This window comes from Halichoeres trimaculatus, unplaced genomic scaffold, assembly GCF_033239565.1.
Source record: "Halichoeres trimaculatus isolate MK-OKI-2021-1 unplaced genomic scaffold, fHalTri1.1 fHalTri1_scaffold_4, whole genome shotgun sequence".
Lineage (NCBI taxonomy): Eukaryota > Metazoa > Chordata > Actinopteri > Labriformes > Labridae > Halichoeres > Halichoeres trimaculatus.
The window spans coordinates 4,439,248-4,460,104 of NW_027437182.1; the positions used below are offsets into that span (position 1 = coordinate 4,439,248).

At 41.2% G+C, this 20,857-nt stretch overlaps 1 protein-coding gene across 1 annotated transcript in view; it reads right to left on the reverse strand.

Annotated features, from left to right (window-relative positions):
• gmds (GDP-mannose 4,6-dehydratase) overlaps window positions 1–20,857 on the reverse strand; it is a 248,588-nt gene that overhangs the window by 31,648 nt on the left and 196,083 nt on the right. Inside the window, exon 9 of the mRNA XM_074668218.1 lies at window positions 20,163–20,259. Within this exon, the coding sequence (XP_074524319.1) occupies window positions 20,163–20,259 (97 nt within the window). The remainder of the gene's footprint in view (window positions 1–20,162; window positions 20,260–20,857) is intronic.

Below are 20,857 nucleotides of genomic sequence, written 5' to 3' on the forward strand. Positions count from 1 at the left end.
ATCATTTATGAAATGAATTACTGGTAAAGTATAAATGTAGCCTAATTTAGCTAATCTGTGTTATGATATTGAGGGGGTCCTTGGAAAATGTCTTCCCTGAAAGAGGTCCTTGGTCTAAAAAAGTTTAAGGGAATCCTGCTTCAGAGGACCTGGTCCTCATAGACCACAAAGGCCAATCTGAATTGAGACAATCTGATTGCTAACAATGTTGTGCCGCTAGCAAATAATACAACCATCCCTGACATTTCCCTGACTGCGTATACTACCATTTGTTTCAACTGGCGTGCAAAGAATTATGGGATATGCAGGCCACAAAGGATGCTCCTGTTGTATCCTCTGCATCCAGGGAAAGACACGTTTGGAGGAGCCTTCGATGCACCAACGTGACGCATTTAGACTTCAAACGTGGCCTACGAAGGCTGAATTGAGACACAGCTTGCGTCACAGAAACATAAACATACCCAGACCACAGACTCTACAGGTGCCCGCCGTCATCAAAACCTTGACCCAGGATGGGAGCGTCTACTTTTATTGCAGCACACAGTGAGGTGTTGGGTGAGTTGCTGTGGTCTCTACTTTGAAACTTGGTGATCAGTCTGTTTAAAGTCATTGCATCATTCCCTGACGTAGATAAACTTTGAGACAAAACCTTGTTTCATTCTAAAGTCCTCTTAAGAAGTGATTTACTTGTCCTGAGTCAGATCTGATACCTGATTGTTTCACGTCAGCAGGTTTGGCTGAGTCCTGCAGTTTTCTCAGGTTGCACAATGTTCGGCTTGTTGGTAGAAGTTTTTTGGAGTCCAGCCCTGCCTTACAAGAGACTTATTATCCTGCCTTTGCCTCTTTTATACACCATCAGTGTATTTTTGACTAAAACGTACCTCTGTGTGAGCGCACATGTGCGTTTCCTATAGCTGCAGCACTGTGGCTGACCACAGGAAGTCCTAATCAGCAGCTCAGCGTTTCTGCTACCTTCCCTTTCCCCCGCTGACCTCCTCCCCACCCGTCTGCCTCCACAATAGAGATACCAGGATCACATTACCGACACTGAGGGTTAAGGGTCAATCCCATTTTTCAGCCTTTCTCCCTGTAAGGATCCTTTCCCAGAGGTTAAAGCCTCCTGTCACCTAAATTCACATCAGTTCACGCGTGGCGAGGGAGTGGTATCCGTCGGAAACTCTCCGTCTCCTCTCCCACACACCCGGTTTAGTGTCCCCCTGACAGACAGACAGGCCTCTGACCTCAGGGACCGCTCGCATAGAGAAAAGGACATGGAGGAGAACATGTTGAACACACTGAGACCTCTTTGTGTCACTGTGTTGGTACCTCTCTGTTACACTCAGGTTAAAATCTGCGTTTTAGGGCTGCGAGGATCTGGTTACTCACCAAGCAGGGGTGTTATGAGTGACATCTGAAAGCGTCTTATGAACAGATTTTTCTGAAGCTGTAGAAACCTTTAAGTCGTGTAAGCGCTCAAATGTCATTCAGTGTCACAGCAGCTCCTTCCACTTTGTAATACGAGTTAAAGGATCCACTTAGTCTGATGTACACACGTCTGACAGCAGATCATTGCTTTTAATCACAGCTCCTATACGAAAACAAACCACACCCTGACTTAATGTATGCATGTGACTGAGCTGTCACTCAACGCTAATCTGCTGTAATTCAGACCGTAGTTCCCTGAAGAACATGATGCCTTTTAATTACACTCTGACTATCATCCAGACACAAGCAGGGAAGAGCTTTCAGTAACTGACACTGACAGGTGATGGTTTTCTCACACAGAAGCACGCGTGGAGTTTGTGTGTGTTTAGAGGCTCAGATTTGTGCTTGTTTTTAATGATCCGTCTCTGCACTAAAGTGAAAATAGAGGGAGGTGACATGAGAGCGGCTTCGTAAACAGTCAGAGAGGAAACTGAGGACCTGATTGGGATCATCAGATAAGACAGAATATGGAAATGTGAGGGCAGCTCTGACGAACATGCTGTAAAGTACAGTGACAGGAAGCTCTGCTTGTTTTGATCGGGGATCCAACCTTTGACTCCAGAACCAGCCTCGAGGGCTGACCCCAAGATTTTATTGCACGCGTGTTTGCTTAATGCAGTTGGTGCTGGGTGTTACAGCCACAACTGATCCTGTTTGGTAGCGTCTGTGTTTAAGAGAGTGTGTCTGATGTTACTGGAGCTGCTGCGATTGGCTGATCCATTGAGGCCTCTGGAGCAGGAATTGTAAGAAGGCTGGTGACACGAGCGCAGCCACTTTTCTCTGCTTAGATCCTCCAGCAGGAATCAGATTGTTGTTTCTCTTCTCTGTGTATTAGACCACGGGTCAGTCTATTAAAATGTTTAGTCTCAAGTTATTCAAAGACAAAAATTAGGTCTGAATCGTTTGTAACAAGTAAAGAAATCTGCCAATGGATCAAGAAAAAATTGCTAGAAAGTTTACTTGAAACTACAATATTGTCTTTATACAAGTAACTTTTCTCTTGTTCCATTGGCATATTTTTTTTTTACTTGTCACAAGCAATTCAGACCTCATTTTGTCCTTAAATAACTTGAAACAAGACATTTTTCTGGACTGGTCAGGTGAATGTGGCTCATATTAAGTCTAAAAAGACATTTCTACTGAAAATAAGACAAAAACACTTGATGAGGTTTCAGTTTTTTGCAGTGTTCTAACATCTATTGCAATAAATAACTTTCCTAACGCTAACAACAGGGGTTTTATGTTGCTTCCCTTTCCATCAATGACCTAGGTCTTAAATGAGGAGTCTTAAATGTGTCCTACAAGTGTCACCCTGCTCGGCGAGTCTTTCAAGGAGCATCCAAATATTTCATGCCAATTTTGTATGGTTCACATACGGCCAAGCCACTGGAGTCGCACAACCATAGACTGTATGAAATATGGACACTCTCTGTGACGTCACGCATCTGCTTCTGATGCAAAGTACTTTATGAGCTGCTGAATCAACAGCCAGGCTCTGAGCCTCCTCACTAACAGCTACAGCAAGAACCATCAGGTGAGCTGCACCTGATTGGATAAACTCCTGTTTCAAATATCTTCTGAACTGCCAAGTTAGAAAAACATTTGCTGTTAAAGTCTGTTTTTTTGGCCTGGTGTGTGTGTTGTTTTCAGTTTTCTTGCAGCCAGCTTCTAGTGGACACTTGATGAACCGCGGTTTCTAGCAGTTTCGCATAAGCTTCATATTTTTAAACTGGAGGTTACTGTTGGTGGGTATCATCAGGTTAACCCTTGAGTAGCTGGAATTCAGTTTGTGACCTCTTTCCTGCATTTCACTCCCTACTTTCAAACAGTTTTCTGCTTTATCTACTGTCCCGACCTCTGATCAAAGGCATAAAAAAGCCTCAAAATTAACTTTTTAAAAGAAAAAAAACTTGCACAAACTCTAAACCCTGAAGTGCCCCTGTTTCTGAATTGTTTTTGTACTCACTAAATTTGCATATCCTGATTCATTGTATACTACCACTACTTAATTTGTTTTTATGACATGTGTTGCTGACTTCTTGGCCAGGTCGCCCTTGAAAAAGAGATCTTGATCTCAATGGGTCTTTTTATCTGGTTAAATAAAGGTTAAATAAAAAAAATAATACTAATTTCACCCCTTATTACAAATAATATCAATAGCACTATTTCAAAATAATTATGCAGCAGTGGCTTCAAATATTGAAAAAAAGATAGCATGATGTCTGAACATTATTTGTGCCAATTTTTATGCAATTAAAGTGAACAGGAGGATTTTGTGAACAAATAATCAGGCATCTGTGCAATTAATTGGATGGTTCATTTTTTTTAAAGTTTGCTATTTTTTAATGTGAGCCAGACATTTCTATTTATCTAAATATGCCACTTAGCCAAATGTCAGGTTTCCAACTTTCTTAAAAATGATTTTAACTGTCTATTAACAAATCTAAATGCCTCTCAGTGCATCTTCATAATGAATCCCACCTCAGTTTGATTCACGATAAACGAACTCTAGGAGTTATCAGACAAACCTGAGCTCCATCATGTCTTAATATCTGTGGAAACTCACTGACAAGGTGTTTTGGTAACTGACAAATTTCAACCACAAATAAAAACTGTGTAACAGCTTCCACAGCCTCGTCTTTTATCGTCTCTTCATTTTCCATCCAGAGCAGCAGCATGCAGCGAGCCTGGCTGTCAGCGATCTTTCCAGACAGCACAGCTCCAGGTAAGGGGAAAGTCAACGGCTTCACAGTGAACCGTGTTGGAAACAGACACCCCATTCCTCCCTCTTATACGGAAACCTTTTAGAATAATGCTAATATTTCATGCTTTCTTTGTGTAAAAAGTACCACGATCCCCTGCCAAACATCCCAAACTCATGCGCTGATAGCCCGTTTCGTGTGTCAAGTGTCATAAATTCAGCCGGCGGAGCTCCACAAAGCTTGTTCAGCGGATAAATCTTGCTGCTCATAAAAGCCGTTTGCTTCTTTATGTCTGTCTGGTGTTCAAACATTCACCTCAATCCATCAACGCTGCAAACTGCTGTCAGGGCGCCGAGGCCTCTCCTTAGCTCGCACTTCCCCTTATCGCTGGCTCTCAGTGAGAGGAATCTGAGGAATCCTGGAGCGCAGTCTGTTCGCCAACACCCAACACGGCAGGGTGAAACACGGACACACGCTGCTTTTAAAACACAGACTAATTTGTGACACATAAATCCCGCAAATTGATCACAGATGCTGGTGCTAACTACCGCCGCGTAGAAACAAGTGTGGTATAAAACGAAACAACTGACACGGAGGTGTGAATCAGAGCTCAGGGATGATGTTTGTATGATATTAAAGTCATGCTCTGGCTCTCAGCCGACGCCTCTTGTTTTAAGACCTACAGTATGGTACAGTACAGAGACTCCACCCTGTGAAGCAGCTCAGTTCGCTGCCTCAGCACTTCTTAGTCCAGCCGGCTGCGGTTCAGCTGGAGGTCTCGCTGCCTCGGCCCTGAGATGGAGCACCTCAGAGAGCCAGAAGTCCTAACCGGCCCCCTGGCTTCCCCCGCCGGCCTCTGACTGACACCAACGCGCTGCCAGAGACATAAAGCAGCGTAATGATCGCTCCATACGAAGCGGGAGGGCCAAACCAGATTAAAGTGAATAATAAGTGACAAATAAAGGTGAACACCTCAGCCTACAGCTGTAATGAAACCTAATCTGTGAGGCTGACTCCACACACTCCACAGGTCACTCTCTTGGCAGGTCACGGGCGCTCGCTGATGGATCTGAGGCTCTTTGGATCGAAACAAAGCGTCCCCTTAAAAGGAAAACTAATCCTCGAGCATTGCTGTATTTTCCTTAGTTTGTCCTTTTTTCACTGAGGTTATGAAACTCGACTCTTTGTGTTGCTAAAAACAGATTTAAAAAAAGATGCACAAGGCACTACTTAGCTTTTGTTTTGAGGTTAAAATACAAACAATTGAACTTCCATGCAGAAAACTTGAGCAACTCAGAGTTCAAATATCTCCTAAAAAGTCCCCGTTTCAGGATTCAAGATTTATTTGTCCTGAGGGAGTTTTGTTTTGGACAAAACGCTGCCACATTAAATTACATGTAGCACAGCAACAGTCAGTGCTGAGGACTGTCCACCCCCGCCTGCTGGCCTCAGGATAATCAGTCATCAGGGAATAAATGAGTTTTTATTCCTGCTGAGGTATCTCATTTTCTGGATCTGAATGTCTTTATTGTCCCAGGAAGAGAAATTAGTTTTGCAGTGGGGAGAAACAAAAACACAAGGTACACAATCAGGAGTACAAATAAGACCTCATTAAAAGTTTAAAAGTCAGTCATGATACAAAACATGAAGTGCAACGTGCAAGTAAGTGATCATAGAGAAGAACATGAGCAACTTAAGGGCTAAAAACTGAAATCTTATCAAGTGTTTTTGTCTAATTTTCAGTGGAAAATATCTTTTTAGACTAAATATGAGCCACATTCACCTGACCAGTCCAGAAAAATGTCTTGTTTCAAGATATTATAAGACAAAAATGAGCTCTGAATTGCTGTAACAAGTTAAAAACAATCTGCCAATGGAACAAGAGAAAGTAACTTGTATAACAACATTATTCTAGTTTCAAGAAAATTTTGACGACTTTCTCTTCTTCTGTTGGCAAATTTTTTTACTTGATACAAGCAATTTAGACCTCATTTTTGTCTTTAAATAACTTGAAACAAGACATTTTTCTGGATTGAACAGTTGAATGTGGCTCATATCAATGGTAATAAGATAATTTTTACTTAAAATAAAACAAAAACACTTGATAAGATTTCAGTTTTTTGCAGTGCACTGGGGATAAATGAGATCTGAAGTCTGTTAGTTGTCCTCATAGAAGCCCTGAAACGATTGGCCTGAAGGCAAAAGCTTAAACTCATTTTGAAGTGGATGATTAGAACAATCTAGAATAGCATTAGCCTCCCTCAGGATCTGTCTATTATAGACATAGATGTCACCTGTGTGTTCCTGAAACCATGAAATGAAGCCAATCCGCGAATGTAGCCAAATTTGCTGTGAGTCTTTCCACGAGGTCGATGACCTGAGATGTTCCTCTGATTGGAAAATCAAACGATCCTTCTAAACCGCAGAGATGGAAAAAAAAATTCACTCACCGTTCATTGTGTGCTGATAGTGAAATCAACGTTTTAGATCCAAGCTGTTTTTTGAACCAGGCTGTAAATATGATTTTTAACGCCGTAAAAGTCCGTTTTTATGGCTGGGTGTTTACGTGACTTCTGGTCTTTCTGCAGCAAGCCTCAAGTGGATTCTCGACGAACAGTGACTTTAAGAACTTCACCATAGGCTTCATTTTTATTGACCGGATGTTGCCCCTTGGTAATAGATAGACGTTACTCTCTGCTGACTCCCTGAGATTTTTCCAGGAGTTTTAACAAGACGACTGAGACAATTCTTATTGGACCAGTTCAGGTTTCCAAACCATGCAACGATAGCTATTCAAAAAAACTTCTGTCAAAGAAAGTCATTTACACTTCATTGTTGTGTGTTTCTCTGCTTAAATATGGATCATATGGTGTTTTTTTTTTGTTTTTAAAGGATACTTCTTGGTAGGACAGAGGAGACAGTTGGGCTTTTCGTTACATTAACACCCACTGTACCACAGGCTGTACCACATCACGGCTGAAAACAGCTCTGTTTAACTTAGCACTCTTCTCTTTTAATTCAATAAATCATTTTCAATGTTTTATGATGTGATTTTATACAATGATTTTATTTTGCCTATTGTGATTTCATTTTATTTTAGCTGTAAAGCACTTTGAATTGCCTTGTGTATGAATTGTCTCTACAAATAAACCATATTGCACCTTGTATCCTTTGTTTCTTCTTATCATCATTTTCTGTGGTTCCTTCTCTGTAATTATTCTTTAATTTTCTATATCTTTATATTTTAAATCTTAACTTTCCTATGTTCAATTTTACAGTGTATAGCTTTTAATTCTGTACTATTTTAGTAGTTGCTCAGATGCTGTTCACGTTATTACCTCGTTCCTCTGTAACTGTTAGCACCAACACACAAAGTCAAATACCTTGTATGTGTAAATGTACTTATAAATAAAACCTGATTCTGATACGACACTTGAATTCAAGAAAAACTGTATCGTTTCATAACAACAAATCACATTTAATTGTATTGTATTGAATCCTATTGTGTTAAATTGTATCTTATCCCATTATACTGACTCCTATTGTTGTGTTCTTCAGTTATTCAATCTTCTGCAGACAAACACTCCTGTATCATTAAAGTCTGTACATGCAAATGAGAAATCTCTGCTGAGCAACCGGTGTTTGAAAGACGTTTGCTTTCCAAGTAACACGCCGCTAAAAACTGGTTTGGAGAAATGGGCTGAACGACACGCCAGCAAGCACCAGTCTAGCCACTTCGCTTGCCAACCGACATGAAAGTGTGTCTCTTTCTGTTTCAGTGTCAGGGAGACTGTAACATGTTACCTCTTGTATTAAATGAACCAAAGAGAAAGGGTCTGATCCTTCTACGTACGGCCTGACCAAAGGATTCTGAAGCTTAAAATGAAGCTAATAAGAAAATCTGCATCAGAACCAAAGTTTGGAGCAGTTTTTCCTTCTTAGGGTGCTGGCAAAGCGGTAACCACACATGACGAGGTCACGAAGGTGGTACGTAAGCGTTGGCGTGGTTTGGGAGTTACCTATGAGACAGATTTTCTCACACTCAAGGAGAAACAGAGAAGAGCATCTGAAGGAGGGAAGCTTTGTCTCGTTTTCTACTTCTTTAATGACCCAGTGGTTAAAAGTCTGTAATAACCCAGAGGAACAGAAAGGAAAACACATCCCACATTGTAAAAAGAAGTCATTCTCTCTGGAAGAAGTAGGATATAAAACAGCTGATGGGTTCAGGAGCCTCCTGTGATTTAAAACATCTCGACTAGACGCTTAAAGAGAATTCCAACCAAATACTGAGAAACTCTGAAATAGCCTCCATATTTCAGGCTTCATTAAGTCGCAGATATTACGCAACAAAACAGACCAACTGTTAAAACCCTCTCTTGGGCTAAAGGACAGAAGTGTATGAGTTACTGCCTGCCAGGAGCCATTATGTCAGCAGCACACACACACAAACACACACGAGGGCCCGTACCTGCTATTCTCATTGTTAGGAGAAGAATTGGCTCCATAGCTGACAGTGACGCTTTGCTGCAGGGATCCTACTGTTTCTACAAATGCATCTGAGGATAAGCTGTGTGTAAGTTCAGAAAGTTAGAGCGGTAATCGCTGCAGAATCAAGATGGGGTCAAGTCCGAAACTGCAATACTCGTTTCTGTGTGGAGACAGCGCTACAAGCATCCTGGGAGTGGATTTATGAGGTCTGGACCGCCTGCATGGAGTCGCATGAAACCCAACCCCGACTCTGTTTCTCATACGCGGCCTGAGAACTATCACCTCGTATCTGCTGCTATGAAAGACACTGAGCTGACTCTAAAAGTGTCAGTGCGCTTCAGGCCATCTGAAGCCTGTGCTGCAGCTCTCTGAGAACCATGGTGCTGTGTCATCCATCGATTAGCCAGACAAATGGCTGAATTTATGTCATGCCCGTTTGTTGGCTTCAGGTCAGAGCAGAAAGCTCCTGCTTTGTTTTCACATCACGTCAGACTAAATAATAGTCCTGACACAAAACTTTGAGCGGTTGGATCCAGCAGATGTAAACAACGAGCGCCAGAGTTATACAAGCCAAACCTGTTATTTCAACACAGCAGACACATTTAATTTAGTCTCTTGCAAGGCTAACAAGTATAATGCTAATACCCTGATTGACAGGTAACCAATGTTTGGAGCTTGATGTTAAAATTGGGGCCAAAATAATCTATCAGGAGTCTTCACTGTGGTTAATTCAAGATTATCTGTGGCACTTCCGAAGTGAAATTTAAGCCAGAAACTCCTACATTAGTAAAAAAAAAAAGAAAACAAAACATTAAAGACAGCGTTCATGCTAATAGGAAGAAGCTGAGTTAAACTGGCGATAGTTGATGTTGTGATGGTCTTTCAAAAGCAGAAGTAACATTCTTTAGTAAACGTTTTAAACACCTGTGAATGACTTTATGAGAACGTTATTGAAGGTAAGTGTTCAATATCAGACAGTTAAGTTTGTCAGGAACAAGCTGGTAAAGAAAATTTTCCGCCAAAGTTGTTTTGGGGAGCTTTGAACAGAAATGTTTCTTTCTGGGATAAAGACTCCATTTCCCATGAGCACCATCATACACAGTCATACAGATGTGACTCTTCCCAAGGTGTGCATTTTTTTTTGAGAGCAGAACTTGCTTTAAACTGAAATTTTTATTTGTTTAAGACAACTTTTCCCAGGATGCTAAGCGACGAGCTAATGTAGAGCGTTTTTTTTGAAAAGTGACAACCAATCAAACTTCGTGGTTTTGTCACATGGTTTGTTTGGTTCATCCACATCTTTTTTTTCCTCAGACCTACTGTATTTCAATGTAAGCTTTTACACCTGCAACGTTATCTCACTGAGTGGAATTGTGGCTTTTGTTTGATTTTTCCAGAGTTTCGCTTGCAACAAGTACAGATCCAACCAATCAAAATGCTTGTTTTTGACACGCCACATACCAAAACATTCAACATGGCAGACCAATTGATTGTGTTTGTGTCCCAGCGCCTGGTTCTTCTCAACGAAAGACATTAAAAACAACAAAGACAACGTTTGGAGGAAAATAGCTGTGGGGATTGAATATGAAGCCTCTAAATTTTTCGCAATTGCGTGCCGTTAATTTGTGTCCCTAATGGTGTGCAAAGGCCTTGGAGATCACATCACACAGTTAATGGTTGTTTGGGCAGTTTTCATGTACTCTTATTTCTGTTTTTAACACTTTAAAACCCAATCTACAAGTGTTCTTTAAATTACCGTAACTCTTCTATAATTTGGGCAAGCAAAAAATAGCTCCTCAAAGGCGAAAAGATGCTGCTTTATGGTGATATCTGGGGTATTACGATACTGCACAGGAATTTAAATGCATCAACGTTCCAATCACAGGCAATAACAGATGAGAGCTGTTCTCATTACCGTAACTCTTCAACTATTTGGGCAAGAGAAAAATTCAAAGGCTTTGTAAGAAGAGAAGATGAGCTTTCCAGGTGTGATTGTTGGCTCTTTTAAGGTCAAAATATATGTACAAAAAAACAAGTGGCTTGTATGATACTTGGTTGATAAAGAGTTAAATCACAGTGAATGTTGCAAACAGAAGATATAATCTTCCAGCTTTCCTGGTGATGATGCAGTTTTGTACACACTGCAAAAAAAAAAAGGACGCATGTCTTCTTGCTCCTTGTTTTTTCCTGTATCTCTTGCAACATAGATTTTCCAACCCAAATTAGACATTATGACAAGCAACTAAAACTAGACGGGCTAACTGCATAGCATTGTGGTTTGTGCATTCATGTCCGGGCTCTCGTAATGCAGCTTTAAAAAAACCACAGCTTGATTGCAAACCCATTTTCTAGAAAGCCAGTTTTGGTTCTGCATCCGTATTTTGGGTTCAGGCTCCGTCTGTGGGAGGAATCAAAGGCCGCTCTGTGAGACTCATGAGATCACTAACTGAAATCGTGGAGGCAGGTCACAACACTTCATCACAAAGCCGCGAGGAATGCATTCAGCATCACACGCTGATGGTATCTAACTGTGTCAGAGTATCCAAGGGTGGAATCAAGCTCGACTCAATAAAGCTTGACAATGCAAAACATTATTTAATAACCAGGTCAGTCAGGTGTGTCTTCGGGGCGGTGATGACCTCAACAGGTGGGTTGACTTTGCTTGCCAACAGTTATAAAAGGTTACCACAACACCCGCTGGAGTTATTCGTGTGGATCACTGCGGCTATTGTCTGAGCCGCTCATCCAGTGACGACAGGCAGCGTGACGTAGGAGAGTATGCAGCCCAGTGCGTTTCTGGTGGATTCGTTATGCACGCCTCACTTATGGAATGACAGCCATTCAGAGCGAGGAGGAAGCTTGGAGTCGAGGCTTTCACATATGCACACGTACACACGCTGAGGCAGCTGCCAGGTGAAGAGGTGTGGCGTGTGTGGAGAGGGCTATTTTTAGGGGCTGGGGTGGAAACTTTGATTCTCACCTGCAGTCTGAATCAGAAAAAAAAAGAACAGGCGAGGCAAGTGCTCCACCAAAATCTGTCAGGTACACATGCAACCTACATTTATATGCAAATCAGAGCATGCTACATCTGCAGTAGTCTTTAAGTTGCTGCGAATGCATCCAGAAAACCAGGAGCAAGTCTTTCCTTTCTCTTCATAACCACAAACCTCAACCTGATACGTGTCGAGTAAAGTCTGTTTATTCATTTCAAAACACTCATCACCCTGAGTCATGCAGCCGCGGCGTTTGTTGTACTATTATTCTGATAATGTTTACACGGCACAAGAATGAGCCTACATCCTCAAAATAAATAGAATAGAATAGAAAATACTTTATTTATCCCTGAGGGGAAATTCAGGAAGAGTCACAGCAGCAATCAAGAAAACAAAAGTAAGATAGTGTATTATGCAAAAAGATCCATAAGAAAATGGATGATGACAGCTTGTCTATCATTGTCAAGTCAACCAGCCTCCACCTCCACAGGGTCCATGATGCTACTCTGCCTTCTGGTATTCCCTCTGTTGCTGGGTTAGCATGGCTAGCTTGTCCATCTTATTGGAGATAGATCTTACGTTCCTGATAATGATGGATGGAAGGACAGGTCAACGTCCTCACGTCTTAGCTCACACCTCCTTCTTCTCCTCTTGTGGGAAACATCTGGCCTTGCACCAGTTAGCATTGACATGCAAGAGGCTGCTAATAGCTGATTTCACATGTAAACAATGCAGCCATGGTTACATGTAGGATCTCCTGACAAACACAGGAGCAAAAATAGTAAAAATATCACTGAAGACATAAACCAGTTTGGTGTCCATACTAAGTAATGACCCACTCCAAATGCAAAAATGATGAAAAAGAGATGAAAAAAACTAGAAATCGACAAAGAAGAGAGAGCTGCCACAATCAACAGGGTGGTGCCTATTAAAATAATACATAAATCAATTAATAATAATAGATATACAAGACAATAAAGGTTGATAATTGATATTTTTAACCAAACCTGGAGGAGATGTGTGTACGTGACTCTCACAGACTAATTTACATTCAGACTTCTTGATTCCTGGGAACTTCAGCTGTGATTTCTCTCTGTCAGTCAAAACACAGAGAGCCTGTCACTCAGGCCGTGCCAGCACCATCTTCCCATTAGTCGAGTAATTAATCATCCAAAATTACTCAATACCAGCCTGTAAGAGTGGTTGCTCTTCACACTAATCTGTTACGCCATTACGCAGACATTCGTCAATCCGCGCCTCTCATTTAAAGCTCCTGGGAACTTCCAATGTGACTTTTCTACTGTTGCAACTTAAATGATTTCCCTCTCAGATTACCTGATAAATAAAACAACATCATTGGGAGAAGATGTTACATCAATAAACAGCTCTATCTTGGATCTCCAGCAGAGGTGCTGCTGGCGAGCTGCCTCAACGCTGCTTGCTGGGAGATGGGAATCTCTGCAGTCTGTCAATCTACGAAGATGGCTCTGAGATTTTATCGACAAAGATAACACGAAACATTCAGGAGCTAGTAAGACTCCAAACTCTAAATCTTAAGACCCCTTTCTCATATTTTGGATTTTGATTCTGCAGCCAGTGATAAATGTCTGTCTCTTTCAGGGGCTTTACCTCGCCTGGGAGCACATTCCTCGTTGCATCATTGAGGACACAAATAGGCGCAGAACGCACGAGCACTCGCGCTGAGAAACGACAGCGAGTGCGTTCTGCAAACTGACGGGTCAGAAAGAGACGAGGACAGATTGAGAGACAGCGTCCCATTAATCACCACTTCTCCTCTGCAGCAGGAGAGGTTGGACAAAAACCGCAGAGCCGTCACTCACCTGGCAGCGGTTTCTACCCTGCAGCGACACATGAACTTGGAAGTATGACAGCGGGGCTGCATTAGCACGGACACACACAGGCGTGTACATGCACACTGATACACACCGGTGCAAAGCGGAGCACATACTAACTTGTGCAAAAACAGGATTTGGCACAGTTTAAAAACTTGATGAGTAGGAGGCTCCAAAGGACAAGAAAATACAGAGGATTAAATTTTAAAGAGACATTAAAAAAGTTGGATCTGTTATCAGTCATGTGACGTGAGTTGTTATTGTAGGATAATCCTCTGGGGATTACAGATGTTATGCTTTGTGCACATTTGTGTCACATTTCTTAATTGAAAGTAAGAGTTCTAACCAAGTTTTTGATATTATTCTTCTTTTGTTTTGTATATTTTTGTCATTAGTCCTTCAAATGACCTTAAGTGTAGTGAAACTGTGAGATAATTCACCTTAACATGCATGAATGACTTCATGGGGATTATTTATGACAGCATCCCAGGAGGGCAAAAGAAAATCAGAATTAATGGGTATCATATTAACTCAACAGGTCTGGCTTTAAAACCCCAGGATCCAAATCAAGGAAAAGTTTACAACTTATCAGATTCATTTATCAAAAAAATGGAGAGGTTTAACAAACTGATGGTAACAGATCTTGCTTCGAGAATGAGGAGTCAGACACTTTTGAGATGTCTTCAGATCTCGAAGTCGTCTCAAAAACAACTTGATGGGTTAACTTTGAGGAGAGTGTTTTGTTTCCATATGATGCTTTAGTTTTGACGGCTTCATTCTTTCACTTGCTGCACAAAACACTCTGAAGCTTTGTCCCCCTTTGTTATCAAGATCATAAAATGCATATTTAATGAGAAATGAAGGGTGTCAGCGTTATTGCCACCTACTGTTCTGGAGTGTGAATAGACAGCACTCCGCTACCCAAAACAGGTCTCCTGCCATAGATTATAAAAAAAATTGAGGTCATCTTGCTCGGCTCGTAGCCAGGTCACCACAAAAACTGCTCCCCCTGGTGGCTGGCTGCAGTATAGGTCAAAATTTCCATCTCCCCAGTCATTCCAGATGGGCTGTGGTCAAACTTTAAAAAATTAATTCACCTCGTAGAAATGTTTCTCACGTCCGATTGTTGTGGTGATTTGAAGATATAATTTGGCTGCCTTGTATTCTAGTCCTCTTTTTTCTGAAAAGTTGTTTTCATTAGTTACAAGAGGTTAAAAACGAGGCTTTACGTTACGTTTAGCGATGATTGACAGCTGATGTTTTTGTGTAATTTTTTTTCAGAGATTGTAAAATATGTTGTGAAGTAGTGTCAAGAAGTGATTAGACTCTTGAAAGAAAAAAAATGCTTATTATTTCTGCCACCCGGTTCCACTCAGATTCTCCCATAGCCTCTACTGCACGGCGCTGGTGACGGGGGGTATTCTGTCTTCAAAACCATCCAATGGTAAATGATGAAACCACACTGTCCACTTTATATAGAGTCTATGGTTCCTACGCTAACCAGCAGACCCACAAAGACCAAGATGAAGGAGTCCATTTTGACTTTTATAAAACAATAATAATCTGATTGATCTGCCCCTAAAAGTTTTAATCAACATGTCTCGTCTTTTCATGTTTGTCTTGTCTAGTTCAGAGCCATGGTGTTTTTCTACCTTCATGATTGTGAACCCCACCCTCAGTGTTTCCACCTGTGCCCCATTACCTAATGTGTAACAGTCTGCGTCTCTCATGTTTGCTTTTGATTTTCTGATTTGTCAGTTTGATATTGAGATTCTTAGTTGTTACTTTGCTCATTTCGTTTTAAGTTTCCAGCTTGCTGAGATTTTCTCTCCTTACTTTTTCTTCCATCCTTGTATTCCCATGTCACAGTATGTTTTTTTATGTGCCTTGGAAGGGATGAAACTGAAATATAGTTTCTTCTTGGGGACCAATAAAGTATTTCTGATTCTGATTTTTATCAAGGAGTTTTTCCTGTTTAACTGTGATTTTTTTGCTATTACTTAGGTTTTTCGAATTATAGTATCGCTTAGTAGGAAGTTTTTTCCAAAACAATATGCAGCACTGAACAATTGGGGGGTATTACACCTTGACACCTCAACAGAGCTCAGGAAATTATTCGACTATCAGCCCAACCCCCAATCTTAGTCCATACCTCGACTGGAAACAGCAGACCTCTGGTTACAAAGCAAAGTCCTTTCCAGCATTCAGGCTGTGGTATTCTGTTGACACTTTGGTTTATTAAACTCAAAAAGAAAGACTTTTCTTATTTTTTTAATCCTGAGAGTTGTGTGTTTGCCTCTTTCCTGCCATTCCTCATCATTAATCTATAAGGTAGAAACCCCAGGTTTGCAAACATTAGTGTTAATGGACTTGGCAGGGACGGTTGCTTTCATCACAGACTGGAGAAACTCTGACGTTTACCTTCTTAAGTAGAAAAAAAAGTGGTGATGGTACGAGCTGTGTTGTAAGAAGAAATCTGATGAGCTGAATGTAAAGCTGTGTTTACTTTGTCAGCTTAAAGTGACTCATCACGGCCTTAGCGGGGTTTCAGAGAAGGAGGTGGTTTAAGGTGAAGCTGAAGGCGGCTAAGGTCTCACAAAATAAAAAGTTTGAAGGCTTCTTAAATCTGTTTTCTTCCTACTAATGGCACATTAAACTTCATCAGATGCTAAAAGTGAACCAAGAGGAGGCGACTTCTCACTTGATTTATAAAAATGTTTAAATTCTCCTAATCCATTTACAGCATTTAAGAAAAGACAGTGAAACACACCAAACACAGCCACAAAAACCAGACGGTGACCTCTTCAGAGATCTCCATGACCTGGATACTGTCTGAAATCTAAAGCCAGAAATAATTGTAACCCTCACAGGGCGTAGAAAACCCAGACACACCTCTGTGGAGGCTGCAGGCTCACCTGAGCCAAACCTCAGCCGGTGACTGACAGCTCTGCAGAGCTCACACAATGGAAACAATCAGCAGCCATGACAGTTGGAGCAGTTTTGTAACTCACCTGCAGCTTTCTGTCGAAACAGCCCGACAGCTCCCAACCACACGCCTTTCTCTTTCACATTCTGTTCTTTACTCTGATATTCTTCTTTTCAGCCTCACGGTAAACATCTCCTGTGACCACAGAGCAACGCGCCGTCACCTCTGCAGCCTCAGGGCTCTGTGTCCTAAACAACTACAGACAAGTGTGCACAAACACACACAAAACACACACACGTGAGGCACACCTGCGTGCTGACCCCCCTCACTGGCTGCTAACTTCTGTCCCAAGGGGCTGGGGAGATAAATGAGTCTATGTCAGACACACACACTGACAGGGATAATGATGAATTACATATATATTAGCACACAGCCTGAGGACTCAATCCTCCAACACACACCCACACACACACACACACACATTAAGCTTTCTCACACCAAAACAGAAAACACCACTGTGCAAGAGTCTGAGTCAGCTGGATTTGTAATGCACACACTCACATACACATGCACACACTCGATGACAGGTATTTCCACTTCAGGAGAGGCACAATGCTGAGCTGTGAGCCCAGTGTCGGTCTCTTCCTGTCTGAGGGGGTCAGAGGTTAAACTGTCTTCAGTGTCTTTAAGCCGCGCCACAGAAATCCAGAGACAGAGCAGAGAAATCAGCCTCCTCTAAACGTTCCCAGACAGGAAAAACTGGATTTTCCCCCGTCAGCCTCAGAAAAACTTGGTCCTGGTGGTTTCCAGGATGATTTGTGTGCGAGACGTAAAGAACGCAAACCCACGCTGTAAAATGTGTGTTATTCTAGCATATTATTCAACATCAAAATGACAAAAGATTACTTATTATATATATATATATATATATATGTATATTTTTTAAATTCTTGTTTTGAGAATGGTTGTAGCCATGCAGTTACAGAGGGTATGAAGGGTCCACAGCAGAAGTGAGCCGCAAACATCTAAATACCTTGAAACCTTTTCTTCCTTAACATCCTGAGTATTTTATTTTTTTTTAAACAATAAACTCCTTATTTCTCTACAACTATCTACAGTTTGTAAGAGGGATGTGCAATTACTCTGGTTTTCTTTCATATGTACGGTAAATTTAGGGTAACATGCTTTTGAAGCAGAGGGCCAAAGAAAACGAAAAGAACATACAAAAAAAAAGAAAAATACACACAAAAAAGTAAAAAAAAAAAAATAATAAAAATTAATTAAAAAAAAAAATTACAGAAAAAAAGAAAAATACACACAACAAAGTAAAAAAATAAAAACAACAAAATAAAAAATAAAATAAAATAAAATAAAACTAAGGACAAACAAACCAAAAATAAAAAATAAAATAAAAAAGATGAATAACAAAATACAAAACACACAAAACAAAACCCACCAAAGAACAAACAAAAAAGAAACAAAGATCTTATGAATGATAAATGTATAAAATGGTACAATTAAATTAAATTTTTGTTAATTTTCCAATTTCTGGAAGTTAGGTCGTGACCACTGAACCTTTGAGACCGATCTTGACCATAATTACTTGAATAATCCTTTTGAAAAAAAAGTGAGAAGGCGATTTTTTTCCATAACATAAATTTCATTAACTATAGAAAAATATATTTCAACTTAAAAGTTTATGTCCAAATAAATCAGTACATTAATGCATCTCCACCTGACAGTGAAAGAATTCAGGTGGGCGTGGGATGAAAAAGTTATAACCCAGAATGTCTTCATGAATTGTGACCTAAAAGTTTTCGTCAAAATGAGTGATAGGGGAACGCTGTACTGCTCCGTGAAGGTACAGCCTTCAAGTTAAAGGGGCTGTAAGGAGTTTCCGAGTGATCTTGAAAAAGTCTTCCCTCTAGATATATGCCTGATCTTAATCCACACTTTAAAATGAGATTAGCAGCACCAATATTGCTGGTAACAGGTTATTTTTAATTGCTACTTTTTATCTTCCTGTTCAGGTTGACCAGGACCAGATTGATTTACGGCACGTCTAACTCTCTATGATGACACCACGCCAGCTGACGAAGTTTAGTAAAAAGAAGAGTTGAAAATGATTTCTGTGATTAATTTTATAGTGATGGTGGACACTGGAGCCTAACTGTCAGACAGAAAAAGGACAGAAGAGCAGAAGAAAGATAAATGGGAGAGTGATACAGCCCAAGCTAAAGGCTAAAACATGAGCTAAACTGTTTGTGCTAATGTTGACTCCAACCCACAGTCAGCAGTTATTCTGCAGTGGTCTGTTCAAACTTGAGAGTCTATCAATAAAATGAAGAGTGAGGTTACGTCAGCTCTGATTGGTCGATGACTGGCAGGACATAACCAGGATTTACTAACGTTAAATTTAGACGGCTACTTATTACTTCTTCTGACAGTGTTTACTTGTTGCCACGTTAGCATACAGATACTTCAGAGCACCAGGCTGCCGATAGCACTACATATAGCTGGCTGCTACAACGTCTGCTTGATGTCATGTTTCAAAGCGTGTTGTATCCACTTAAAACAGATCCCCCTTGCTTTTGATTTTTTTGTCACTGTAACAGTTTTTTGATGTAACTGTAAAGGTTAACATAACTTGAAGCTGTAGTTGAGATGATAAAGATTAATAATTTCAAACATCTACCTGAAGAAGTTGACTAACAAGCCTAAATCAACCAAACTAAGATGAGTTGACGGAAGACATCTGATTTAATCAAGATAACTTCTGTTGGTGTAAGAACAACAAAATGTTTTATTTTTGACCTAACATATAATTTTTAGGCAGTCCTTAATGTCATATTTTTACCTTGAAACAACACGTCACATTTAACAGTGCAGGTGTGACCGCCGCCTCCATCGGCTCAGCAGTCCGTCAGCACGGCCTCCTCACTAATCCTCCGCCATCACTCATCTGGATCTCAGCTCTAATCTCACCAGGGCCAAAGCTCAACGTGCAGAGGGACGCTCCTGGCTTTAAACTGAAAACCTGACGGCTAATCTCAGCTACAGCACCCCGGGGTAACTCTACACCCTCCTCAGGGATCTGCCACAACAAACCGAGGCCACGGCGATGAGAGAGAAACCTCCTGAATATCAGAGACACTTCACACCTTCAGAGAGAGGAGGGATAATACGGTCGCTGACTGGAGCAGTCGTCTGCAGATGTTTCCAGAGCGAACACAAAAGCTCTTTAACTGCTGAGTCGGTTCATTGAACCCTCGCTTTAAGATTGTTTGGGTACGAGCACCTATTGGATACCCAAAGGCAGGATGCAGTTCGTCTTAAAGAGCTGGACTGGCTGGTTTCCAGCTGTTTAAAAGCATACAATAAGCAGTCTGGGGCTGTCAGCTGGACCCCATACGGCTGATAAGTGTGTGGACCCAGACACAATGACCGGCGATCAGATACATGCAGAGAAAACATGCTACATTCATGCTAAGGTCAGGTAAATGGGACAGGAAACACGAGAATCATGAATTATACTCAACTAAATGGATTGCAGGTTATTTAAGTAGGAAAGCGGCACTTTGCAGCCGTATACTTGGTCAAACGTGATGTGCAATCTACAACAACGTCAGAATCCAAGCTCATAATTTGAAAGAAAATGCTGAAAACTCAGAGTGGTCATCGATTTAGGACACACAGAAGAAGAAACTCGACTTACCACTTCAGTAGGACGGAAGAACTTGGGGTCGACCTTCACGTGCACCACCCCGGTCTCCTTGCAGCGGCCGACCTCCTGCTCATCCTTCCCTTCCCACCTGCACAGACACAAACCTTAGCAGGAGCATTTCCCTCCAGCTGCACAAAGGCTCAGCTCTGGATCTCTTTGATTATTTCCTGTGAAGTTTGTTTCTTTAACGTCTCGGGCAGACAAAACATGTCACCTGCATGTCACTGTGAACAGTCTCACACACCTTCAGCAGAGGGTCAGAGTCTGCCAGGGCGGAGGAAGGTGAAGGAGAGGTGAGTCAGAGGAGGGGGATGGAGGGACTGAGACATGGCTGGTTTTATACAAATATAAGAAGGAAAACTTGGGATTTAAAGCCTTACATATCTAAAGTCTTAACTTAACATCTTTTAAAGGCTCACCCACTTTATAGCTGCACTGAGGCCAACCCAGATCAGATCATGCATACTTAGAGTTAGTTATGGTTAAAATAAGTTTTAACAGTTTTAAAAGACCTAAGAAACTGGATGCTGCTATAGCAATATTGGTCTAAGTTGTGTGCCCCATGAGGTAAGCTGGCTGGGGTTGAATCCAACCTGTGGCACTTTTTCTGCATGTCACCCCCATCCTCTGTTTCCTACTCTATCCACTGTCCTATCCTCTCCAGTTAAAGGCAGAAAAAAACCCAA